Source organism: Filicampus tigris, chromosome 10 (genome assembly GCF_054856515.1).
Source record: "Filicampus tigris isolate MCC_2025a chromosome 10, RoL_Ftig_1.0, whole genome shotgun sequence".
NCBI classification, from domain to species: Eukaryota; Metazoa; Chordata; class Actinopteri; order Syngnathiformes; family Syngnathidae; genus Filicampus; species Filicampus tigris.
The window spans coordinates 21,289,007-21,316,608 of NC_141226.1; the positions used below are offsets into that span (position 1 = coordinate 21,289,007).

The 27,602-nt window shown below is 41.5% G+C and overlaps 2 protein-coding genes across 4 annotated transcripts in view; both read left to right on the top strand.

Annotated features, from left to right (window-relative positions):
* Nucleotides 1-32: 32 nt before the first annotated feature.
* On the top strand, nt 33-5,545 carry pak1ip1 (PAK1 interacting protein 1). The gene is made up of 10 exons (XM_086044116.1): nt 33-369; nt 1,120-1,282; nt 1,350-1,470; nt 2,092-2,166; nt 2,245-2,297; nt 2,413-2,558; nt 2,669-2,766; nt 3,941-4,040; nt 4,110-4,245; nt 5,026-5,545. Exons 1-10 carry the CDS (start codon nt 292-294, stop codon nt 5,163-5,165), a joined length of 1,110 nt encoding a protein of 369 aa, XP_085900242.1. The 5' UTR covers nt 33-291; the 3' UTR covers nt 5,166-5,545.
* Nucleotides 5,546-6,047: 502 nt separating this feature from the next.
* The window catches only part of LOC147141288 (guanine nucleotide-binding protein G(olf) subunit alpha), a 46,944-nt gene continuing 25,389 nt past the window's right edge, over nt 6,048-27,602 (top strand). Inside the window, exons 1-4 of one of the 3 annotated variants that reach the window (XM_086044111.1) lie at nt 6,048-6,864; nt 14,689-14,761; nt 16,970-17,024; nt 19,037-19,156. In XM_086044111.1, coding sequence (XP_085900237.1) covers nt 6,384-6,864; nt 14,689-14,761; nt 16,970-17,024; nt 19,037-19,156 — 729 coding nt within the window. In that variant the 5' untranslated portion in view covers nt 6,048-6,383. Of the gene's footprint in view, nt 6,865-13,385; nt 14,448-14,688; nt 14,762-16,969; nt 17,025-19,036; nt 19,157-27,602 lie in introns of those variants that run through there. The other 2 variants (XM_086044112.1, XM_086044113.1) reach the window with 2 other exon arrangements.

Sequence of the window (27,602 nt, forward strand, 5' to 3'; positions counted from 1 at the left end):
ATGGTGGTAAGTTTTGAGGCATCCTGGCCTCTGGGTGGCGACAGTGCGACGTTTAGCCAAACGACGACGAAGAGGACGGTGGTAACGCATGCGTAGTAAACGTTTTTGTCTTGTTTTGGTTCCTCACGTGTATTAGCGCGCACACGGCCATGCGATTTAAGTTGGTCGCCAAATTGCTCCACCGTGCTTATTTTCGCCGCGCCGTGTCTGTTTACTAGTCGTGATACATTTGGTGGCAGAGCTTGAGACGAAGACAAGAGACGCAGGGAAGACACCAGCTAGCTTGGCGTCATGGCCGCCTTCGTGGAGCTCGTAGCAGGATGCTACGAGCAAATCGTATTTGGTTACCGTGTTCGAACTGACCAGAACGTGAGTAAATTTTATATCTCTACGAAACAATGGCAGCTTGGTTGTGAGCAGCATCCGTGTCTCTGGGTAAAGACAATTGACAACATGAGTTGGAACCTCAAAGTTTCGTACCCTGACACCGATAATTTAAAGTACAGGCAATGCTGTTAGGGTTGCAAAAGACGGTTTTAAGACGTGCATTATGGTTTCAATATAAGATTAGGGTTTTGAAGTAAGATTTATAAATTGGTTTTGTGTTTCAAAGTATGCTCTAGACAGGTTTGCGCTTTCAAAGTTGGGTTTCAAGCCATGGTTGGGGTTTTATAAAAAGTTGAGGGTTTCAAGGATTAGGATTTCAAAATACAAGTGTCGGGGTTTCTTAGAAGATTTAAGGTTGCTGAGAAGGGTTTCCAAGACAAGATTGGGGTCTCAAAGTAGGGTTTAAAACCTCGGTTGGGGTCTCGGCTGTACTTTTTCAAATGTGGGTTTCAAGTCAAGTTTTATTATTATTTTGTGAAAGGTATAGGGTGTCAGAGTTAGGTTTCAAGACAGGATCACACTTTCAAAATAGGCTTTCAAATCAAGCCATGGTTAGTGTTTTAGATAAAGGGTAATATAATATAACAAAAAAAACCCTAATTTCACATGAAAACTCAGCAATGTTACAAAATAATAAAATCTTAGGAGAAAACAGCCATTCCTTTACAATAGCAGTATTCACCTGAATTTGTATACGTAACATTTGGACACTTTTTGGCGGTGGTGTTTCAGGAGTGGACGGCCAAGGCGGACTTCACGCATCACGCTCACACGGCGTCGGTTTCGGCAGTGGCGGCCAGCAGCAGGTTTGTTGTGACGGGCAGCAAAGACGAGACCATGCTACTGTACAACATGAACAAGAAGGTGGAACACGGCGCTCTGCTGCACCACGACGGTGAATGGCGCTTAAGGTTCTGCAGTTGCCGTGACGATGCTTCCGACTGACCACTTGTACTCCTCAGGCACCATCACCTGCCTGGAGTTTTACGGTGCGACACATCTGCTGAGCGGAGGAGAGGACGGACTCTTGTGTGTGTGGAGCACCAAAAAGTGGGAGTGTCTCAAGTCCATCAAAGCCCACAAGTCAGTCTTGAGTCATAATCTGAGGGGGGCGGGGAAATATATGAAATGAGAAAAAAAAAAAGCACTGTCTTGTTGTGAATGAAGTTGTAATATTAGGAGGACCAGGTCCACAAAATATTCATTTGTATTAATTTGAGAGAAGTAGGTGGGATTTTTCCAGTAGTCATGTTGGTATCATTTTTTTTTTCTCCCAAGAGAAAAACTCGTGTGAATAAAGTCTCAATATTTCAGAAATTGACTCTACAAATATTTGCACAATATCAAATCTTTATTCTTGAGGGAGGTTATTGCAAATAATGGCAGCAAAAAAAAAAATCCTAATTTTACTCTCTTGAGAGTATTTAACTTTCATTTCATTACATTCACTTCTTGCAAATCAAGTCATAGCATTGAAGAAAAACTTGCAACGTGAATAAAAATGTAGCACGTCATATGAACAAAGCAGTAATATTACGGAAAAAATGTTGTTTTGCTCGTAACTGGAGCTCTTATTTCCAATGCAGCTTTATTCTGAAAATTCTGGAAAAATCAGGAAAACTTGTTTAATATTACGGCTTTCTTCGTTTTCTCAGAGAACGTGCCAAGATTATTCTCCACTAAATGTTTTTCTTCTTTCTTCAGAGGTCATGTGACGTCGCTGTCTGTCCATCCGTCTGGTAAACTTGCACTGACGGTGGGCACCGATAAAACACTCCGGTGAGACGCACACACACACACAAACACTGGTAATAAATGCCACAATCCCTGATGTAATGTTTGATTTTGTCTTTCTAGTACATGGAATCTCATTAACGGAAGATCAGCCTTCATCAAAAACATCAAAGAAAGTCAGTTTTGCCCCCCTAAAATGTGACACGCTGCTTTTCCTGACACACGTTTGAGGTGAAAACGTGTGTGTGTGTGTGTGTGTGTGTGTGTGTGTGTGCTTGCTTGTGTGTGTAGATGCAAACATTGTACGGTGGTCTCCGGACGGCGATAAATATGTGGTGGTCATCCAAGACAAGCTAGACCTGTACGACCTGCAGACGGCCTCGCTGACCAGCACGCTCAAGAACCCCAAAAGGATCTCGGCCATCAACTTCTTAAACGTCAGAGTTTTATTTTTTTTTTCTCTCTCTCTCTCTCTCTCTCATACTCGCCTCACTGCACTTTTTGCTTTTCTTTACTTTTGACCTTTTTTTGCTTGTTTTTGTTCCAGAACTCCATCCTGGCTGTTGCAGGTGATGACGAAATAGTGCGACTGTGTGACGTTGCCAAAGAAAAATGGGTGTGCGAGTTCAAGGCTCATAAAACTAGGTACACATTTAAACCGTTATTTGAAAGGAGACATGAGGCATCTTTCACAATTAAAAAAAAAAAAAAAAAAAAGTCTTTCGGCCACATACCTCAAGGATAAAAAAATATATATAGCCAGTGGCAAGTTTGATAACCTAATGACCAGGGGGCGGAATTAGGGCATTAGTTTTCTCTTTTGGATAATCATCAGCTTGTCCTAAAATTGAAACGTTGCATAGCAGGAAACCGTATGCCTTTTTGCATGCTAAAACAGCGCATTTGAGTAAGCCTGGTTTGTTAAAAATGGCTCGGTAGGAACTTCCAACTTTGCCAGGCTGCCAGCATCAAAGGTAAGTGTGTGGATTCAGCCTTTGAAAAGTAGTCCGACGCCACTCGTTGCTAGCCACTAACGCGGTGGCGGAGACCAGTCAAGTCGACCGCCAACGATGATTGCGGGAACACGCCACCACCGCATGCTGCAAAAACTTCAAAATAAAAGCTTAGCAAGGCTATTGCGGTGATGTCCATGTATTATTTGGGAGGCTTTTATTTTGAAGTGTTACCATGTGAACAAGTGTTGTTGTGGCTGGCTTGTTGCCTTGGTGGCGGTGCAAATCAAATAAACGGTTAGCCGAGGCAGAAAGAAAATCTTAGAGCATTTTTTTTAAATTAAGGTACCCCAAATACTTGAGGACTTGTTTCAACCCTAATTTTAACCAGTGGAGGCAGTTCTTCACACACTGGTCAATTAATGTGCAGTATGCAGGGGGGAAAAAAAAAGTCAGATTATTTCATGCAAATAAAGTAGTACCAATGCAAGAAAGAAGCCAACATGGAGGAAAAAAAATATTTATGAATACGATATTTTTTTTAAGGGGGAACAGGATAATTTCGCAATAGTTATTTCATAGTCCGACTGTGGCTTTTTCCCCCCCATTCCATGAGAATAGTGTTGCGAGAAAAAAGACAGGGAAAAATGTCATTTCACCCGAGCGAAGTCGTAAAAAATTGCAATAAAAATGTAGACGGAATGTTGGGGGGGAAGTGTGTTTTAATGAGGCGAAAAAATGTCATTTGACTTTACAAGGATAAAATTGTAATGTTATGGGAAAAGTCTTGTTTTGAAAGGTGGATGTAATCATTTTAGCCTTAAACAACCACATAAGCACTGAGGTGTGTCGCTTTCTTTTCGCAGGGTGAAAGCAGTGGAGAGTTTCAAGATGGACGACCACTGCGTGCTGGTCACAGCCTCCAACGACGGCTTCATCAAAATGTGGAAGCTCCGTCTGAATGATGTCAGTCAGCCTCCAAACTTCACTGTCAATGTGCACTTTTGTATGTTAACCAAAGGTGTCAACTGACAGGAGCCGGAATGTCCCACCCTCCTGGGGGAAGTCAACACCTCGGCCAGGCTGACGTGTCTCGCAGTGTGGAAACCTTCCGCGCAACAGCAGACCGCGGGCGAAGACGAGAAAGGAGCCACGGCCACAATGTCACAAGGTGGAGCCAGTAAAATATGCATAGTTACTTGATTCCCATGCGAGTAGGTTGTTTGAATTATTTTTTTTTTTACCAAGTACAATAAGGGCTACAGTGAAAAGAGGAAAAATAATTTTATTACGCAAGTAACGTGGCAAATCACAAGACTTTTTTTTTTTTTTTTTTTTCCTTTAAGAAAAAAGTTGGAATCTTACAAGGGGAGGTTCTTTTCAATTTCGACAATCATGCGCTGTTTGGATAATGGATGGATGGATGACCATGAATTGTGCTTCATTCTTACTACTCTAATGACTATCCTTGTAAAAATGATGCCCTTCTCAAAATTGTACTTAATTTTCATGGCAACTTTATTCTTGTAAAATTGCCCATTTCTTTCTCAAAATGACTTTCAAATAATTACAAACCGAGTTCTGTTAAGTATTTTATTTATTTTTTGTAAGAATTTAACTTCAAACAAAAATACTCTGGTGAAATTGTGCTTTATCCACGGCAAATTAAAGGTCTCACATTTTTATCTGTCTTTTTGAGATTTGCATCTATTTAATTATTATTCTTATTACTTTTTACGCCGAAGTCTTGTAAAATAAAAAATAGGTAATTTTTTTTCTTTTTCAAAAAATGTTAATTTTCATATTAGGACTATATTGTTGTAAAATACCAATTTTCTGAAAAAGTGTTGTCTTCATATGACTTTATTCTGGTAAAATGACAGATGTTTCCATTAATATTGATTTAATATTTTTCCCTCCGCCCCCCATCTTTACCCGTGTGTGAGTGCAGAGGTGGACCGGGCACTTTTGAAGACAAAACGAGTGCGCATCTTCACTCATGAAGAAGTCATTCTGGAAGATGAAAGCAAGCCGAAGAATAAGAAGCGGAAGAAGAGAAAGGTCGGTGGGCAACAGGAGGAAGCAAAATAAAATACCTTTTTAAAAAAAGAGCCTTCCATATGTGACTCTTTTGGATGGACAGACGCTCCACAATCATTCGCTTAACGAAGAAATTACAATACACACGATATACTCATTCTATCACCTGTTTGAAAATATCCATCCATTTTCTCAAAATTGTTCGACTTTGTCAATTTCTGTTTTCCTTAAAATTATATTACTTTATTCTAGTTAAGAGGTACTTGTCTTTAAATTTTCACCATTTTGCCTGCCATATCATACATTTTTGCACAATTGTACAACTGTCATATTCCTATCCTGGTTAAATTGAGATTTATATGTTGCCATATTGCAACATTACTCTTGTGAAATTACAGGGGAAAAAAAATAAAAATGTGGATGAATGATCATATTTGAGTTGAGTCATAATATGGCAAAGTTGTAAAAGTTCAAGTATTTTAAAGCTCAAGTGTTTAAATTTAAAGTATCTCAGTGTTAAGAAAACATCTTAATTTCATGAGCAAAAACAATCCTAAATTTGGAGACATTTTAACTATGAGAATAAAGTCCTAAAATAGTGAAGGGGCGCAGTCCTAGGAAAAAGGTTTTAATTTTACGAGGAAGAAAAAAAAACACATTTTGGTTGTATGACAACAGTAATTTTATGAGAATCATGCAAAATAAATTTGGAAGTAGCTGCAAAATGTTGTAATTTTATTGGAGGAGGAAATGAACATTTTGGTTATCGCAAAATTTATGTGGATGAAGTCGTAATATGCTAATGTGTCAACATTTTTTTTTTGGGAGGGGGGGGGGGTCCATGTGTGCGTAAATCTGTCACGAATCACGAATTTCAGTACCAAATGCCGCCCACAAACGCGCACCGCAAATCGCGTTTTGCGTCGTTGGCGTCCACTTTACGGTAAACGCTGGTGTGGCCCCGCAGTGTCCACGGACACGATCAGGTGATCCGAGACGGAGCTACTAGCGAGCCCACCGGAGGAGGGGACACGCACACACATTAACCAGGGGGGCCTCGAAGGCACAATGTCATGTAGCGAATGTCGGCGCCCACCCGGTGCTCCTCATTTCCGCCTCGACTCGGGAGCGACATCTTAGCGACGGACTTAACGGCCGTGTGTGCGTGCGCGCGCGTGTGTGTGCGTGTGTGTGACGATGGCTCGCTAGGGCCGCTGGCGCAGATTCTTCCTTTATGAGCGATCCCCTTTGGCACATAGCTCGTTCAGCATGGGGCTGTGCTACAGTCTGCGGCCGCGGCTCTTCGGCGACCTGAGCGGCTCCATCTCCAACGCCGCCTCGGACTCGGAGCCGCATCCGGACGCGGCGGCCGCCGCCGCCGTTTCCGTGCCGACCCGCGCCCAGGGTGCTCGACCCGCGGAGGACGGCAGCGGCGGTGGATGCGAGCCCGGCCGGCAGCACGGCTCGGCCGGGGACGGCGTGCTCATCCAGAACGGAGGAGGAGGCGGCAAAGGGACGTCGTCGTCCGCACCGGCCACGGCCACGGCGGCGGCCAAGGAGCGAGGAGGACGTCGCCTGCAGCTTCCGCTCAAAAGCAACAATAGCGGCAACAAGCAGAAAAACTGGGACAAGCTCCTCATGGAGGAGAAAGAGGCCGAGAAGGAGGCGAGGAAAGTCAGCAAAAGCATCGACCGGGCCCTCAAGGAGCTCAAGCGGGAATACAAGCAGACGCACCGGCTACTGCTTCTCGGTAAGACACCGGCCCCCCTCCTCCTCCTCCTCCTCCTCTTCCACCTCCGCTTCTTTCCGTTTTGTGACAGCGGCCAGGCAACGTGGCCTGTAGCCGGATGATGGCACTGCTTCTCCGGGGAGGCCTTGTGCCACACACGGGCTGTCATCGGCATGGATGCTGGGCCTCGCACTTACAATATATTGTATTGAAATGACATAACATCACACGGGAGTATACAGTCGTGTAATGCGCGAGCCATGTAATAACTTGGACTGACACATACTTGCTGTCAAAGAATCGTGTAGTCCAATATTTAAACTATCGGCCGTATTGTGTAGGCGACACTCAATAGTATAACTTTCGTCATGCAAAATGGCATTGTTATCCTCAAAACCTTTGGTCTAATAGTATAGTTGCCTAAGTCGTATTTTCAGAAAACAAGAGGTGAAAGGCTATTTTTAGCAAGCACATTGCTGTTTTATTTAAAAGGTTTTGTAACAGAGATTTAAAAATTACGTAGGCAGTATGCTTTGAGGCTAAAGATAGTACATCTTAATCCTCGTAAAATTGCATCATTTTCTCGAAACTGTGCTTCTCTATTATTTTCTTGTTACTTATTTGTTACATTTTACACCCCCAAATCTCCACCGTGATTATAAATAATGTATCCATAAATTGTTGTACACCTCTGCATAGCAGTTAAAGAAAACAACAACAAAATAAATATGGATCAATTTACAAGAAAGAATGGCTTTGTTAACATTGTGTTTTAGTCTGTAACAGAAAACATTTGAAGTGCATCAATTTGCCTGAAATTGACGGGACAGGCTCCAGCACTCCCGCGACCCTCGTGGGGATAAGCGGTTCGGATAATGGATGGATGAATGAATGAAAAAATAGATAAATGTGAGTATCACCGCCACCTACTGTAGTGGCTGTGCAATTACACATTATTCCAGTACCAAAAAAAGTACTTCCACGGGGTCACATGTGCATCATTGGCATCACACCGCCCCCCCATCCTCACTATTTGAGGACTGCCTCAAAAGCATGTCATATTTGAATGATTTCATAAAACAAGGCAAAAAAAACAGCTTTTATCGAACATTTTTGTTATTTTCTAAGCGACTTAGCCAATAATGCGACGAGGCTAACAATATTAAAATTGAACCCTCTTAAACTTGCATAATTTTCTCAAAACTCTACAACTTTGTCATATGATTACCCTAATCGTATAGTTGTCTATGTCGTTTTTGACCAATTTCTGAAAACCCAAAATAAAGCAGTTTTTAGCAAGCAATTGCTATTTTTGTCTTGATATGGTAACAGTAAGATAAAAATTACCTTGGCGATTATACGATAAGGCTGGCGAAAATCCTCATAATGTTACAGCAATTTCACCAAATATTTTGACTTTGTTCTTCTCATGAAATATTTTTTCCCTCTCATAACAGCAAATTCTCCGCTAAATTCTATTTTTTATTTGTACGTCACTGGATACTTTTTTTTTTGCAAGCCTATTGATACTTTTTTAATATGTTATTCTTACGAAATGAATACTTTATACCTCCTAAAGTTACAGTGATGACGTAATGCTGTTTTGCGACTTTTTTATCATCGCAATGTTACGACTTTCTTCTTGTCCAATTATGACTTTTTTTTTCTTCAAAATCGACTTTCGACTTTGTCCTAAATACTCCGACTGACTATGCATACACGGCCACGCTATCTTCCGTTGTAGATACTACTGTCCCATAAGTAGGCCACTGAGTGAGGAAGTGGAGCTCATTGTTTTACACTTGGTCAACACAATTTAGCATTTTTTTTTTTTTTTAACCAGAGATGCAAGTAAACTTTTCTAGATTCATTTTTACACTGACCCCGAATACGCCTCGATTTTTCTCTAGCACATCAGCTTTTCATGATGATAATATAATACCTATTTCTATTATAATATTTCTATATTTAGTCATATTTTTCAGGGAAAACAACAGGTGATTTTTTTTTTTCTGAAACAACGCACGCTAAAATCCATATTGTGTAAGCATTTATAGGTCAAACTTAAAAAGAAAAAATGAAAACATTTCAAAAACCTAACATGCAAGAAAAAAGTAAAGACATTCTTAAAATCAGCATCAAAAATACACATCAAACCATGTCTGATTATAATTTGCTACATACCATTGTCATTAGTCGCACTCACACTCTTGACTGGCCAACTGCGTCATCTTCACATACATGAGAATCACGTGTATGTATTGCATCAATTTCACATCTAACATTTATCTCAATTTACATCGCTTGTTTGGAAAAAAGAATTGAATTGTTTTAATGGCTGTAAATGTGTCCCCCTAAGTTTTACAACAAATTTTTAGAAGCAAATACAAAAATTTTAGATAAATAGTACAAAAAAAAAATGGTCAAGCGTTAGATGAACAAATGATAAAATATTAGCTGAAAAATATGAAATATTGAAAGCAAACGCAGAAATATTAGATGGAAAAACAAAAATATTTTAAAATAATTGGAAAAATTGAGGGAAAATATAAACATTTGGAAAAAATACTCAAATATTACACCAAGAAACAAAAAAAAAGTAGCAATTAACCCTTTAAGGACGGGAGCGCATAACCGCGTTTCTACCACTAAAGCCGGGGAGCGTATCCGTCATTTTCTTTTTTTAATCCAATTCTCGGTCTCCTAGCCAACGAAATGCATCAGAATATACATGTGACGGTGTCGTGAGTTGTTGGGAGGATATCCAGAATTTTTTCGAGGAGTAACGGCGGCACAGTCGATCGCGGGATTTCTGTTATTAGTCACGGCGGTGATATAGACGACACACTCGCGGACTTTAAAGCCGTGAAAGCCTCCAAACGTGATGTATGGTTAAGACATATGTTCGTAGCCCATGACGATTTCAACGTCTTTGTAAGAGAACACAGCGCGGTAATTACCACTCGATTTAAAAAAAAAAGAAAAATAGCCCTTCGCTTGCATCTTCGATTGAAACAATAAAGATGAATAAACTCGGACTTGTGTGAAAGCCACATGTCCAAGCGCTCAAATTTTTGGGGGAATTGTGTTTCTATCTGCTACGGGGGCTGAGATATTATTTTGTAGGTGGCGTCCAAAGACGACTGTAGGTTTTAGAGAGTTGTCTCACGAGGGGCTTCGGGCTTTAACGGGTTAACAGCTTGAAGACGCTTTTCGGGGGAAGAATTGTTCAGTAATTGTATCTGCCAAATTGCTTGTGAAGTGAACAGTCAAAATAAGTCAAAGCGAGAAAAAAAAAAAAATCACTGTGGCTATCAATCACATTCCAAAAACTTTTGCATGTTTGATTCACTGAAGACTCAATCGTCCTCGGGTCTGAACGCGAATGCCCGGTTTGTCTTTATGGGCCTTGCAATAACTGGCGACCAGTCCAGGGTGTACCTCGCCAAAATCAGCTGGGAGAGGCTCCAGCTCACACACGACACTTAATACTCTTTGACACATTTCTTTTTAACCTCCTACAAAGCATGATTGTTAACGGGAACAATCCCGGAAGGACGCTGGACTGTGACTGCTGTCTTTATCTTTATGGTTTTATTATTTGCACTGCGACTAATCATCCAAGCTTTTTTTTTTTTTTTTTTCTCTTCAAAGCTTTTACAGTCTAAGATATGAAATGACCGGGGCAGTCGTAGACACGAAGCAGCTCTCCCACCGTGCGATATCGTGGCATTGCATAACTTCACATGATGTCATCGACAAGATGCTCTCGTCTTATAGGTCACGTCAAATGAAACGTGCGGCCAAATTAAAAAGGAACTTCCACTGTTTGCAGACGTGTATGCAGTCGTTTAATAACCCTCCTGTTATGTTTGCGGGGAAAGAATGAGATGTTTTAAAGTGGAAGACATCTCGAGTCCCAAATTTTCTTATGCAATTATATGTGCCCCGACTAGTCCAAACACGGTAGTCTGATTAATTTTGCATTCGCGGAACAAGAATTTGCAAAATAATCTACCAGTTTACAGTCGCTCAAAGAGGCTGAGGTTTTATTACGCCCCGCCCCCTGCTGGTGACTGTAATTGACGTCAAAGTGCTCACAGGCGCGCAGTGCAAACGTCACGCGTTCCCGAGACCTCAGACTAAATGAGGAAGTCAAGTAAAAAAAAAAAAAAATCTTTACAATATGTTACATGCAGCCCCACTAGTCCAAACACATCATTCTGATTAATACTGCGTTTGTGGAATATGAATTAAGCAGAAAATCCACCCGTTTTTTATCCAGCTCAACCTTTTTTTGAAATTATTAGCACAATTACCCCAATTATACCGATTTTATGGCTATAGAGTTTTCCTCTACATAACGGCGGGCGCTCCAGAAGCTTATGTCGCCTAATGAGTAAAACAAAAAAGTCCACTTTGGCTCTAAAAACGATGAATTTTAAGTTCTGAGGTAGGCAAAATCCACCCCTTTTTAGTCATCTCAGGGGGCGGCCATTTTGTCAATTCTGTCGACTGAAAATGACATCACAACTGCTCAGGTAACGACCAATCACCCTGAGCCCTGAGCAGTTGTGATGTCATTTTCAAAAGTGACAAAATGGCCGCCCCCAGAGATGACTAAAAATGGGAGGATTTTGCTGATTAACTCATATTCCACAAACGCAATATCAACCAGAATGCCATGTTTAGACTAGTGGGCCTGCATAAAACAGATTCTTGAAAAAAAATGTGTTTGGGTTGATTTCTACTTTAAGGACTTCAGAGGGCATCCTTTACTCTTTTGTTACCATTCGTGCGTGCTGGAGCCTATCCCAGCAGTCTTCGGGCAGTAGGCGGGGCATACCCTGAACTGGTTGCCAGCCAATCGCAGGGCACACAGAGACATGCAAACTCCACACAGAATCGAACCCACGACCTCTGCAATGTGAGGCGGACGTGCTAACCAGTCAACCACTTCGACCACACTTTTAAATAATTTGGTTGAATCCCAATTCAAAAGCAATTATGTTGGATTTTCATTAGTTTTAATGAACTTTTTATTTATTTTTGCTTTGGTGAGATTCAAGTTATTTTTGTGACCGAGGGGTTGTTGTTCTCCTCTGTTAATGAAAGAAAAAAAAAACGTTGTCCACGTGTGAATAAGAAAACTCTTCAAATATTCAAAAACACAAGTATTACAAGATACTACAAGCTACGAAACTGCAATACATAAATATTATATGAAAACCTCTGAATATAAAAAAAATACGTATACAGTATTATTTTACATAAATTAGACTGACCTAGTGACTGAAAAGTGGGACCTATTGTCTAATCAGATTTCTAATTTATAAATTTCACTTTACATTGTATGTTGCACACCACAAGGCATCCATCCTGCTTATCTTCCATTTACGCACTCATGACACATGTAGCTATGTTGTTGTGTTTCCAATAGATTGTTCTGGTACAATTTGGCCTGTTCAGGTTTATTATCCAGCCATTATTTTTTTGTACCATTTATCCTATTTGAGAAAATAAATAAAGGTTGGGAAATATTGTTCACCATATACAGAACTGCCAGACTTATTTTCACATTTTCCTTCTTTGTCATAACTGGTACCGCACACTGAAAAGCCAAAGAAAAGGCCCAACACATTTTAAGGCTCTGGATGCTCACTATGTTTTAGTTTTATATGAATTTAGAGGTGCAGTTAAGTTCATTTTGTGGGGGCATCAAAAAAAGTAATCTTTTTGCGCAATGCTCAGTGTTACAGTCTCGCGAGAATCGCTAACATCACACGTAATGATGGTTGCAACTCCGAACTGTGCAATACCACATCTTCCCACTCGAGGGTAGTGTGGGACAGCTTCGCCTGGTAACTTTGTTGCTTATGGTTGGGAGTAAGTGTCAGTGCGTGAGTGCGTGTGTCATTGTGACTGCACTGCCTGCATCATTCTGAAAAGCTAACATTAATTAATTGCCATGGACAATGATAAATAATAATATTTTTAGTCATACAAGGCAAGCTATTGTGCAGGAAAGGAAAAAAAGCCCAAGGGTTGAAATCCTCCGCTCCGGTCTTACAGACAACCCCAAAAAAAAAGGGGGGGGGGGCGTTAGGTGGTAGGAAGGGGAACCAATGGAATCGGAAAAAAATGACAATGATTGATAAAAATTACGACTTCATTCCAATTCTACTAGGCGTGGTTATTTTATATATATCATACATGAATAATAATATCATCAGAAGACGCCTCATCAAACTATTCGCAAAACGAAATCTTAAGAGACGTATAACACAATGAAATTATATTTATATGATAATTTTAAAAATATATGTAAAACAATACAGAAAATATATGTCCAAGTAATTACATTTAGCTTATTTTAATATTTTTATTATTTGAATATATTTTATATTAAAGCTAGAATTGGATTCACGTTTTCATTCATTATTATTATTATTATTAATGATTATTCATGATTTGTGTTCATTATTATGTACAACATTTTTTCCAGCAGACGTTGAGTTGAGTAGGCGCTCGGGTCGCCATGTTTGTAGTTTTTAATCACAGCAGAGGGCGGGCGTAACGTTCTGGAGAAAAAGCCAGAGGCATTCATGGACTACCACGACTGTCGTTTTTTACATGTAGCCCTGTGTATCGTTGGTTTTACTATGAGACGAGGGGCGTTCATGGACCACCGCGTTGGTGCTTTTTGAAGGCAGCGGAGGATGGTAAATACTGGTACTACCGCTCGTCGCTAGTTCAGGTCAAGGCCGCCGTTCTGTAGACCCATCCCCTCTTGTCAGGCAGCGGTTAGAGGCGTCCAGGTTTCCACCCCTCCGCTGACTGGTTTGACAGCAAGCACCGCGAGGACTATATCGGGGAATGGCTCCTGTCGCTTCGGACACGCAGGTTTTGGAAGCGCCGCGTCGCTGCGGGCTAGTTAAAGTAATGCTTTAGCGTGCTCGTTCGTTTTCCACCTCCACGGGCCACGGCTACTTCCTGGTGCCACAGCGAGAGGCAGTGCTGAGTTGAGGAGACACAAATCTTGATAGATAGAGGAGGGAGAGAGAGGGAGAGAAAAAGAGGGGCCGGAGATAGCAACGTTAGGCTACATTCACGGACATTACAAAGGCCTCCCCTCTCTCTTTTATTTATTTTTAGTTTTTTTTTTCAAACCACATTTCGCTCTTTCCCTTGCTTTCTCGGCTGCTCAGTCAAATACCAGACGGATTGGATGACGCTCGGCTGCGGCTAATAGCGGAATCATAACGGGGACGGATTCCTCCCTTCCCGAGAAGCCTCTCGAGAGATTGGTTTCTTTTCTTCCCCCCCCCCCTTTTTTATTATTTTTTATATTTATTATTACTAAGAAAACACTCGACCATTCCGTCACCATTTTGAAAGAACATCCCAGGCGTTGTATTTTCTTTTTGTCGGCGAAGGAAGGGCTTTTTTTCGGGGGCGACGGAAGATGGGTTGTTTGGGCAACAGCAAGACTGAAGACCAACGCATCGACGAGAAGGCTCAGCGAGAGGCGAATAAAAAGATCGAGAAACAATTGCAGAAGGAGCGACAAGCGTACAAAGCCACGCACAGGCTCTTATTACTCGGTAAGACTCGTCTGGGATGATGAAATGTGAGCTAGTAAACCCCCGCTACCCCCATTTTGCTCCTCGTTTATTAGCCAACACGTCTATGACAGCAGCGCCTTGCTAACATATCATGGTGTGGGGAGGGGGGGGGGGGGAAGCATTGATGCAAGGCTTCCTCCCAAAATGTCTACCCCCTCCACACACACACACACACACACACACACACACCTTAAATGTGTATTTATGTGTTTCTTCAAAGGTGCTGGGGAGTCAGGAAAGAGCACCATAGTGAAACAGATGAAGATTCTCCACGTCAATGGCTTCAATGCAGAGTAAGTGTTCAATAGGCCACCCGTTTATGGATGGATGGATGGATGGATGGATGAGGCTCATTTTCATGACCCATCATCACCCACCAGCCCGAGGAGGCCACACCATGTGAAGCGCCAGCCCAGTGGTTCTTCCTTCCCCAGGCACTGCAGCGCCTGTTGGGCAGTTACATCCCATCTATCCCCTCCCCTCCTCTTCTCTCTCTCTCTCTCTCTCTCTCTGCCTCTGTTCTCTCCTTTTCTTTCTCTCTCTCTCTCTCTCTCTCTCTCTCTCATTCTGCATTTCTCTTGCCACTCTCGCCACGCATGGCGCCATGCATATGCGAGGATTGGCACGACCATGTCACGCACATGTCGAGTTCACTGCTTCCTATTCCACGGGCAAGGGGGGCGGGGGTGAAAGGTTGCCATTGACGTGGGGGAAGGGGTTGTTGCCTATCGATAATTTGTTTTTGCTGCGAGGGCCTGGCGCACGCCATCGATTGGGCCAGTGCTCGGTTTGCAATCGCAGAACAGCAATCGCATCTCGAAATGACAATTGTGAGCACCCGGAAGTCGGACGTGATCCGTTTGTTCTCACTTTTGAGTTCGTTTGCCCTTGGAAATTAGTCATAAACAATCATTCTAAATGCAGTACAGGTTGTACAAAATTTTTTGCATTTTGTTCGTCATAAGTTATTTTTGTCTATTTGTGGTTTTGTTGTCTTCATTTGTCTAGTACTGATAACCTGAAATCACACATTAAGGAGATGAGTCCCAGGCACTCTTGTCATCATAAACAATATTTTAAATCCAGTAAAACTCATGTTTTAAGTCATATTGTCTTGATAAGTGTATTTTGCTAGGTCTATGGTTAATGTTATACATATAATATTTTTTTGCTTGACTTTTGCTTGCTTTACTGAGAAAAACATGCAAAGATCACCTGATGTTCAGTACAGGTAACATTGTAAGTCATATTTCCATTTCCATATTATTTTGATCATCATTTTGCTGATACTGGTAACCTGAAAACAATGCGCAAAGTAGATCAGCAGATGCTGCTTGCATCAGGCCCTTTTGTCATCATAAATAATCATATTTCCACAACTAGCTAATTTTTTGCTTGTTCAATTGTTTTTTATCATTTTACTGATGATGCTAACCTGAATACGGTGCGCAAGAGAAACCAGTTGGTGCCATCTCATGCGTCTTTTTCATAAACAGTCATTTTAAATATTGTACAATACAACACAAATGTATTTATATAGCGCAGTTCACAACAGCTACAGCTGTAACAAGGCACTTTACATACAACAACAAAAATAGCCATAATACAACAAGTGAAATCAATAAATTAATACAAAACACAGGTCACATTTTAAGTCATATTTCCACAATAAGCTATTTTTTTTTTCTATTTTCATTGTTTTTGTGATCAGTAGGCTGTTAATGTGAAAATGACGTGTAAAGGAGATCAGCCGATGTCTTTTTGAACTTTTCTCTTAAGTTTGGGACTGGCGTCCTAAAAAAGTCAAGGTCCATTTCACTGTAGAGCATTATTATAGTACTGTGCTGTGCTGTATTATTTTTTTTTAAACTCTGCCTTGCGGTGTGAGGTTGAGTCTTGGTTTGTTCGTTGTGCAAAAACTACATTACTGATTCAGCCTGATGATTTTTCATTGAAGGTTTTTATAAAGCCACGTTTTAGATCACGTCAATGCGATTTAATTCCTCTGTTTTACTAAATATGACCACAGTATTGTTTTTAATTCACCATATTTACCAAGCTTTCCAAAGAAAATATCGCATTTTGGCATTTTATAAGAACTGATTTCAGATGGTCGTTTTTAGGGATATTTACATTTGTTTTCAAGAATCTGCCTTATAGAGATGAGTGAGTGCACGGTTCATTTTTCACTGTGAGTGGAGCTGCCGACCTCCCATTGAATTCAAACTGGCTCCGTCTTGGGGTGGCCTCCAGGAGCCAGGAAGTAGCCTGCTACCTCACAAACTCACAGATGTGTGCAGAGTTTTGGCGCTCTACTGAGCAATCCTCTACGTCACACCCGTCACGGGACGGATGCCAGGCATCAGCAAAATCGGAGGCAAATTGTAATGGAAGTACCTCCAGCGACCGCTACCGCTCGTTCCCATCTTTTGTCCACCCTGACAACCAAGCTAGCTCACCTGGCTCCCTAACCTGCTCACTCTCCTTGTCTTCCCATGCAGGGAAAAGAAACAGAAAATCCAGGACATCCGGAAAAACGTCAAGGATGCCATAGTGGTGAGTTGGCTCACAGTCCCATTTCGCCCCATTTATTTCAGGGGGTCCTTGGTTTACAAAGATATAAACAAAGCAACATTTTAAGGTCTTTAAAGGCGTGGAATGTACTAGTTTGTGCATTGGCGTAAGAATACATGGTCGTTCAAGAAGGCGTGCCCAGTCACCGCTGTGCTTCCTGTTTTTTATTAGATTGTTTTATATTAATGGTCCGGAGGAGTTTTTATGTAAACGTTTCCTGTAATTATATAAGGCTATGCTACTGATACTGGTACAGCATTTGATACATGTGAAGAAAATAAGGATGTCACAATCCCGGCAATATCATGATATCGCGATATTAAAATTGCCATGATATATCGTCGTCGTCATGTCACGATATTAATAGCAGCAAATCTGTTTAAAAGCCCAAGTTGTTTTCCATTTGTGCCAGTTCCAGCACCCTCTGGTGGTTATTTTATTAATGCAGTTTCATTTGATGCCACCTATGTTTAAGACCCACGCTAAAAATAGGAGCGCATGACTGACCAAGCCTATTTCTTTGTGAATGCTGTTATGTACAAAAACAGAATATTGTGATGTTTTTTTTTTTTTTTATATATCGCCAACCTCCCCACAATATTGTGATAATTATCGTATCGTGAGGTTCATATCGTGACATTGTCTTGAGTTTGAGTAAAAATTTCAGTTCACTTTGGCAGATAGTGAATTGTTGCTTGATTTTTACTGCAAAATTAACCATGAAATGGAGAATTGCACATTTGACACGCAAATTTGATGGAAATGGTTATCCTCTATCTTAATGCTAACACACGGGTGCAAAACTTTATTGACCGGCTAACAAAACTGGCATTGCTGTCACGGTGCAAGGGATATATTAAACCAGATGGTGTGGCAACACGTGTTTACAGACAGATATAACACTCGCAGGCGTATATTCTTTGTCCTCTGTGAAAAAACAGTATTACTACCAGTATTACTAGTATTACTACCAGAGTAATACCAGTATTACTCCAGCTTAGTGAGCTGCGTGTCTTCTTCATGTGTACACTAATGTATGTATTACATGTACTGCCCCTTGGTGGCCTATGAGCGCACGCCAAAAGAAGCTGCACAGTGTATTCATGGTCGTTTAATTGTTGTGTTTAATTGTTATTCCAAAAATATGTTTTTTTTCAAAAAAATAATACAAGACTGTCGAGCGCGAGTTTTCTTTTTAAAAAAAACAACACTATTTGTTGGTGTTGTATTGGGTGCTGGAACAGATGAATGGCAATTCCATTCATTTCAATGGGAAAAGAGGAATTTGGATACACTGGTAATTTGTTACGGTACCACTGTAAAATCTTGATTTTTAACGGCTCCTAACTTTCACAGGCACATGTTTGATTAAAAAAACGCAAATGACACTAAATAAACAGATTCAGTACCAGAAACACATGTTTTGCAGAATTTATTCGGATTTAATCAGTACGTAACAGACGTGTTACAATGAGTGTGTGATATATCATAAGAAAATAATGTACAATAGTGATGATGAATCAGAAGAATGGCAAACCTTTTATAAGCGCATCAAATGTTCAAACTGTGGTGTGAGTCACTACGCGTTTGATTAAAAACACAATGCATTTAAAAATTAAAAAAAAAAAAATTGTTGAATAAAAACTGGATTGTACTAAACAAACGTAGTAGTAGTAATAGTCGATAATTTTCCAGACTTTCCCAGCACTTTTGATCAAAACACAACGTAAACAACGGTCGCGCGACAGATTTAGTTCCTGAAAGACGTAGGTTCAGTGTTTAAGTTGTCTTGCGTTTTACATTATTAATACATAATAGAACACATTTTCATAGGCTAGCTACATCGGACAGCTGTAATAGCGACAATTTCTTTCTCGAGGGGCGCAGTTATACTCCTTTACGGCTGCAACATTAAACAATACTCTTATCACAATAGCTCATTCGTCTTTTTGTGCTGATTGTGTTTTTTTTCTCTCTTTTCCCCGTCTCTACAGACGATAGTGTCGGCGATGAGCACTTTAATACCCCCAGTCCCGCTAGCCAACCCGGAGGACCAATTCAGGATCGAATACATCAAGAGCATAGCACCTCTCTCTGACTTTGACTACTCACAGGTACGATGCTCCTCGTTTTTTTCCCCTCATGCAGGATAAAGTTTCACTTTTACCCTTGTGCACACACTGTCCAATGTGGGAAAGACTACAACCCTCCCACCCCTCCTTTTGATGCCGGATGTACGGCGTGGTAAAGCAGGGCTGCAGATAAGCGCTGATCTTGAGAAAGACCGCTGGGGGTTCACATTTTTCCCTCTTGTTGTTTTTGTTGTTGTTGTTGTTGTTGTTGTCGTCAGCAGCAGAATTGAGGGCGAAAGAAACTATTATCCGCTTGCTATATTTGATGGAATTCTTCATTCGCCACACTTGGTCAGTGCTTTCGCTGTTGCTCGCTGTAAACAGCATTCCCTTTTAGTTTTTATTACCCAAAATTTTCGTAAAGGATTTGCACAGGTCTACCTCCAATGTACGCTGCTATGGTACGAATACTATAAACCAGGCAGCGAAGGCCTGTAGCAATTTTATTGTATGACTAGGCCTGTCACGAAAACAAATTTATTTTCAGGTTAAAAGATAGTATCGTGGATGTTTTCTTATGCCATTAGTATAAAAAATATCTTAGTTAAGAAAATATACATAAAATAGACCCGGACTCTAGTCACAAAAATTGCACATAACATACAACCACATCACTACTGGCAGAGTAAATTGAGACGTCTTTTAGATCCTTCCGAATGTCCTCTTTCACCTCTGTACAAGACGGGAATGGCTGCTTGAGAACTGTAGCCTTTTTTTAGGCAATTTGTACTGCCTATCAAAAGTCTGCAACATTTCATTGAACACTGGTTTCTCAACAGTGTTGAGTGGCTACATCTCTTTTGCTATGAAGCGAGTAACGCTAACTGCGGGGCGTTATAATTGCAAGCTGTCGGGAAATGGACGGCCCTCCATGTGCCGCCGTGTTTTTTTTTGATACGAGCTGAAGAAATTGGGTCCGATGCTTGTTTTAAATTGTCAGATTGTCAGTCTGTCAGTCAGTTATTAAGTCCGATAGTTAATCAGTCAGTTAATTAGTCACTCAGTTAGTCTGTATATCCAATATTTTGTAAATCAGGAAGTTTGTCAGTGAGTTAGCTTGCTAGCTTGTGCTAGTTTGCTAGTGGACTTAGATATTTAGTAAGACAGTTAATCAGTTAATCATCAGTTAGTCAGGCAGTCCAGGGTTTGACATTAACGGTGGCCACTGTACCGCTGTGTCGAGACACTACCCACCTTCATACGTTGACCGGACCACCACGAGCGCATTCTTAGTTTCAGACCGGCAGAAACAGGATTTTGTAATTATACAATCTAAAAACACGACCGCACATGGTTGACTGGATTAAGGAGCATGAATCAGGGCTAGCCTCTTGTTGATAGCTTCGGCTAGCATGATAGCTACAAGCCGAAATAGATTCAGACCAGTGGCAGCGGGAGCACCGAGCAGAACAACAAGGGCAGCGATGCTAAGTGAGGCTTTGTCGGCAGACGATTATTTCCAATAATACGTGGACAACATCTGTAAATAGTAAATACTTGTTGTGGCATAAGGAAGCCGCATGCTAAACTAGCGATACGTCAGTTGCCTTCAGGCCCTACGTTAGTAGCCAGGGCTACTATTACTTCTTCCTCTGATGCATCATCTCCCATTTCTTCTTCTACTTTCTCTTGGCGGTTAACACACCAAAAGTATTTGCCAACCGCCAAAAGAAAGTCAACACAATTAAGGAGCGGGGGATTTTGGGTGCCAATTTTAATGCCGGACCCTGTAGTCAGTCAGGCTGTTTGTTAGTTTGTTTGGAGTTAAAAGATTGCAGGGAATTTATTTTTGTCGATTGAGTCCCTGTAACTTCAGTGGAACAGTCCACCCACACCCCCAGAATAAAGAATGCTCCGTTTGTAGCATCAACCTCCTTGAACCAGGAAGTTGCCTGCTAGCAAATAAACAGGTGGATCTTACTGTTGCAATAACTAGTTTCCTTTTATGGACTCCCACTTCCCAAATATTATTAACCCATGCCACCAGTATGTTTTTGTATGTTTCTCCTTCACGCCGGGTTACCCGCATTTGCGACAGTTCGAAAGCCAAACACCAGCAGCAGAACGCAAAGGCAGCCACCACCATGTTGCTGCTGGCCGCACTCTCAACCTTTGCCTCGTCCGACCATAAAGCTTTCCCCCGCGAGCAATTTCCTTTGTTTCACGAGGTCGGCTGCAAACTTGGAACGTTCTTCCTCTGGCTGCTTGAGCACAATACTAAATGTTTTTCTTTTCTCTCTCGAGACAAAGAATATATGTCTTTATTCCTTGAAGTCCACATGAAAAGAACAAGTGAATTACAGTGTGCACACTTAGGAAATGGGAAACATTACAATACTATTGGAAAACCAAAAATATAATGAAATGCATATGCATTATTTCCACAAACAGTCACTTGGAGCCTTTATTTACTCTCCTGTAGATTGGGGGAGGCATATATGTTTGTTCATATGTTTGCATTTTACTGCATGAAAAAATAATAGGCAATATTGACCGTTACAATTGACTTCACATGCTATTATGGAGAAATAATAATCCACACTTTTATTTGTTTAAATTAGTTACCTAAGTCAGTCTGTCAGTTACTTTCTTAGCTAGTCAGTTAAAAAGTTGCTTAAATATGGAGTATGCACTACTCAAGCTACTAGCAAGATTTGATCGTAGCCTCACATGCAGCTGTATGTACATCGTGCACCGTATTCAACTCAACGTTAGCCGAGGCTGCTACGTTGCTAGCAAAGCTTATTCATGTCTGGAAGTTTTTTTTTCAGTCCAATATTTGTTAGTTATTAATTCATCTGAGAAATTGTTAATATGCTTTGATGCTGCTGTTTTAGTTAGCGAACAGAGTTCAAATGGGCTCACCTCTTTGATGTCCATCAGTGGCTCGAAACCCAATACTTTTTTAGGGGTTGATACTTGGATGAAATGATTTATGGCACTGTGTCTTTGAATGTTTTTAAGTACATGCCATTAAGCAAATAATGAGTAAGTCTTTTTTTATGGGTTAGGGTTAGAATATTCAAGTAGAATATTTAGTTACATGCGCTCGCCTATGCAAATGCAAAGAAATGCCAGCGCCGCTTCAACGCTAGCCTCGCTACTACCCCGATGCATTTCCGTATACTGAAAGTGGAGCATGTTAGGATCTGGGAAAGCCCGCGTCAAAACCTTTTGGCCGTTAAACTCGTCGTCGATATTGAGCGAAGGCCCGCTCAGGGCTGTGCAGCGAGAGAGGGGGGAAAAAAAAAAAAAAAAAAAAACGGGTTAGCGTTTGTCTTGTGTTTGTTTGCCCCAGAGCTAGAGTTACAGTGTCGTGTGGCAGGTGAGCTTCGACTTCACACTAGCCACGCCCACTGCTCCACTTTGTGTGCGGGTGCAGTTAGTCATAACGCTAGTAGTGCTAATTTTTACCCCGCACGTGTCAAGTGACACAATTACAATGTGGCCCATTCTGATAAACATTATGGCAATTTCCGCAGAATTAAAAAAAAAAAAAATTGAATTAGATTTCCTCCAATTCAGTTTTATTGCGGACATACTCATAACTTCCGCATGATAGCGTCTCTCTATGACAAACCCATTTATGAGTTGTTCTTGTTCATTGTTTATGTAACGATGTGCAACAAGTTCTCACAAAGATCACAGTTCCATCAAAGCAAAGAAACCATAAATGTGAATGAAGGGCTGTAAGGATGACAGTTTCAACTTTATCGAGCTTGCATAATTTTTTTACCCTTTTGAACAGGGAAGCTTCAACTGGGCTTCTCTGAGAAGAACTAATCAAGCGCATAAGTCAACCACCAACTTCATATTTACCTTCAGGAATGCAAGCATATACCGCAAACAAATCAAGAAAAAATACAAGTGCTCCATTAGGTTTTTGTTACGTACAAAAATGATGGATAACAGCAATTAAAGCTGCAGGTAGCAATAAAGCTGGTCATTTCAAAAAGATGTTTTAATAAACCAAATGTCAACAAGTTTTGAAGAGGAACGTTACGTTTTAAGCGCTTGATTGACAAAACCTAAGTTAATCTTTTCTCGCTCCAGACGTCACAGTTTCATCAGGGGTAATTTTGGATGAAACTGTTTTCATGTCCTGGATGTTTGTTTATGCTCTACGAGTTTCGGGCGATGCATCACAGTTTACCTTGTTCCAGAATATCACAAAGTCATACGGCGATAATATTTTCCCGCGACAATGGACGAGTTTGTGCTCATTGACTTTGGTCCTTTAATAACTTGACCCAAATGAATTGCCTTTAGACAGGAAAGCCCACTTGCTCGTCGTCTCAGTTCAACGGAGACAGACGTATGCATTTTTTTTTTTTTTCATGATTTAAAAGACTTCCCAGATGTCTTAATCGCTCAATTTTAAGGGTTCCGTTTCATCCAAATGCCGACAACAGCTTCCGGTGCCTTGATGACTGGGGGGGCGGAGCTAAAGCATTGTGGCAAAGCGAGGACTTCTCCATGTTGCCAACTTTGTTGCTATATTTAGCGACTTCTCTGACCCCGCTAGCAACTCCCTTTCACAAAAACGACCGGCAGCCATCTAGTGACTTTTTGTGCTGGCATTGGTGACTACTGGAGACTCTGAGACTCTCTTCAGCGCAGATGTCCACCTCCTCCGCCCCCAGACTGCAAATGAATGCCAATTGTATGTAGCCATTACTGGTTAATGTAACCATAGATTTCGGCCTTCTTTTGGTCAGCCAGTTTGATTGGAGCGAACGGTTTCCTCACACACACGATCAGTCGCCAAAGCCAGATGCTGAATGCTCATCACTGGAAAGGGTTAAAAAAAAAAAGTGTTGAAGCAAATTCCCTGCTGGCCCTCTTGAGTGTTATCAGTTGCTCTGTAGGGCACTGCAGCACACACTGCATTTATTCAAAGGCCCGGTGTCACACGCTCCTGTGGAAAAGAGCCCTGAGGAGTTCACGCAGCCTCCAACTGCCAACAATCCCCCACCCGCCCCAAAAAAAAAACCCCTTCCACCATCCGTGCCCTTGCTTCTTGCACCTTGTACCCGGCATCGGCGCTCCATAGGGCAGCCCGTCCTTGGACTTTGAGCCACTCCTTCGTTGCGAGATTTGGCAAGAAGCGGCGCACGAAGAATGTAATCAGTAAATCTTATTCAGAGCAGCTGAAAAGAAAGTAAACACGGTGCCGTTGCCTTTGTGCTGTTGAACGCAGCGACCGTGCTGGTCCAAAAAAAAAAAAAAAAAATGGCAAAAAAGCCCAGCGAGTTCATCCCGTTCATAAGTGAGTGCCCCCACCAAGCGAAGCTAACAATGATGTGTTCTTTATTTCTTTATTTCCTGAAATAGCGCCTGCGTGTTCCCATAGCCGCTGCAAATTCCCACAGTCAGGTAATTAGATGATTTTAAAAAGGAGCCACTTTCCACTTTCATGCTGTATCCCATCCATTTTCATTATACCACTTCTCCTCATTTTTGTCACGGTTGAGCTGGTGACTTTGGGCGAGAGGCCTTGAGAGGTTGCCAGCCAAGCGCACGACACACATAGACAAACAACCGCGACTCCCATTCACACCTATGGAGCGGAGTCTTTAATTAACCTAACATGCATGTTTTGTTTTTTTAATTTGGGAGAAGCGAAGGAAACCCAAGTTAGTACGGGGGAAACGTGCAGAGTCCACACGAGAAGGCCGAGATTTGGATTCCCAAACTCCTCCCCTTTCAGAACCGTGAGGCAAATCTGCGAACTACTAGGGAAGCGTGCTGCCCCTTTCACACTGCACTTCTGAAAAATTGGTGCATCAGAGGGGAAATGGTAGACCGGCATTTATTTGCCGATCGCTTTCAGGCAGAACTCGGCCAGCAGGACATTGCGCGTTCACACAGCCATTGTGGCTTCCCCTATTAAGATGACCAGTTTCTTTTAGCACAGAGGGGTTTGAGCAGTGAGTCTGGGTGAGGTGTGCCCCCCCCCCAGGGCCCCCACCAAATGAAGGAAGTTGGTCTTTGATTATTTTTACTGTAAATAGACGCTGTGCCCCAATGAATCAATCCCCAGGTGAGTCATCCACTTCATAAATAAAGGCCTCCTTCAAACAGATGCCTCCCTTATCCTGTCAGGGGGAAAAAAAAGTAGTAAGTGAAATATTCTCAATTGATAGACGCTGCTTGTTCACATGGACATGAAAGCATGAACTTTTATGTTGCTAACCAAAACAGCGGTGTCAAGTGAACATTTAAGCAGTCTCTCATATTTATTTGAGTCTTACAGTTATGAAAAGATGGTGATTAAAAATCGTACTCAAGAGCACTGTTACTTTAAAATAATAAAACTCAGGTAAAAGGGAAAAGTAGTCCTCCAAATAATTACTTGCCTGAGAGTAAGAAAGTACTCGGTGAAAAAGTACTCCAGTACTGAGTAATTGGTGAGTAACTTCCAATTTTCTTTTTTTAAATCAGAGCATGAACACCAAAGAAAATGAAAATAACTCATTAAAATATAAATCTGCACATTCAGATATTGCTGAATATCACTTAATATAAAACAATAATAAAATGATAACAAACAATAACATATTTTTGAAATTATGTAAAATTAGGCAAATTCAGCCCGAAGAAATGTCCTTATATTGTCTTGTTTCCACCTGTTGAACAGCACTGTAGGAGGACAGTACGACACAGTGGACTGGCTGTAAAAGTCTACACACCCCTGTTGAAATGCCAGGTTTTTGTGAGGTCCAAAAAAAAAATGAAACCAAGATCATTTCAAAACATTTCCCAGCCTTACTGTGAAAATAATAATTTTGAGAGGAGAGGTAAATATAACACAAGTGAAAAAAAAAAAAAAAAAAGGATTGAACAAGTGTGCACACCCTCTAATAACTGGGATGCGGCTGTGCTCTAAAGTAACAAAAATCACATTCAAATCAAATGCTGCTTTTTTTTATCACATTTTTCAAGTATAGGAACATTTAGTTTGCAAAACAACTTGCAAAACAACCGTAATGTGCGTGTGTGCATACTTGATGGGGAGAGACAGAGGCTACAGTACTGTATTCACCCCCAAAAGATGCCTGTTCGACAGTTACATAGGACCCTAAAATAGGTCTAATCTAGGTCTAAGCACAGCCAAAACAACAGCAAAAAACATCTGCAGCTTACCGCAAGGTTTTTTTTTTTTTTCTTTCTCCAAGTTAGAAGTGGGCTGAAATTCTGACATTTGGGCAGTCACAGACAAGCAATGCGGGTCTTCCATTTACGAGTCACACAACGTTTTTCGCAGAACAACAGTCATGTGACTGTCTGCTGCCATTTGATTGGTGAAATGGGGTCAGACTAGTGGTTAGCACCTAAGGAGGAAGTGTTTGACGAACCCAAAACAAATAGGATCGCCACAAGCGCTCATTGATTGGTAAATAAAAGTAAGTCAGTAGGATCAAGCTCAATGATGGGAGTAAAAATACCGTTTTGTCCTCACATAAATATTTTAGTAATGATAAAATGTTGCATTACAACTCTGTAAGTACAATTCCTCCCAAACATTGCTTGTGTAACTGTAACAAAGCAGTTCACAACGGCCCTTTTAACATTTTCTGGGCACATTTGAAGATTTCTTCCCTTCTACGTTGGTCCACCACTTTGCATAGATGCACATTGGCTCCACCTATAGGACTGGAGTGGAACAGTAGCCACTTCGGGGGCTATTTTAGAAGCAGGCTTTTCACAATTTATGTTCGTTGCCTGAGCAGAGGTCTGCTCTCTGATACGTGTGTAGTGAACAGTTATTGGTTGTCTTCCCCGCTTGAACTCAATCACCGGAACTGCCGAGAGGATGTCTCCCAGAGCATGTGATCATTTATCAGCCTCCGGTTGGGAGCTACTTTGAGACTCGCGAGCGCAGAGCCAGCGAGAAGCGCATACGGTCATGTGGTGGTTCTGAGCGATGGGGAGAGGGCGGAGCGCAGAGCCGTGCGGAGGAGCGAGGGAGCGATGCACTCGCCCAATCGTCTTGCGCAAAGGCAAACGCGCACCAGAGAGTCCTGGGAAATGTCTCAAAGTCATCGATCAAAGGGATAGAGAGATCCAAAAATCTCTCATAATGCGCGCCATTGTCCCGCAGCAAGATGCTGACTGACAGGTGACAACGTTGTTGAATGCATGGTCCCAACAACAGGAAGTCCGGGACTTTTGATTTTTGGACTTTTTACACTGCGTTCCCGATAAAGTGCCGTATTGGCAGAGCCGGTGTTTCAACCGTCTTGGACGCTCGGTCCGACATTAACTGTGGCCCGACGGCCCAGGGCCACCGCGTGACTCTGGGCCACCGGTACAAATTTCAAATCAATGAGATGTAGTCAGTAATATCTAATATTCAGTTTTGAGTTTTGGCCACTTAAATTGATCAATCATGTGCTCTCTTTTTACCTCCACTGCGCACATTCGA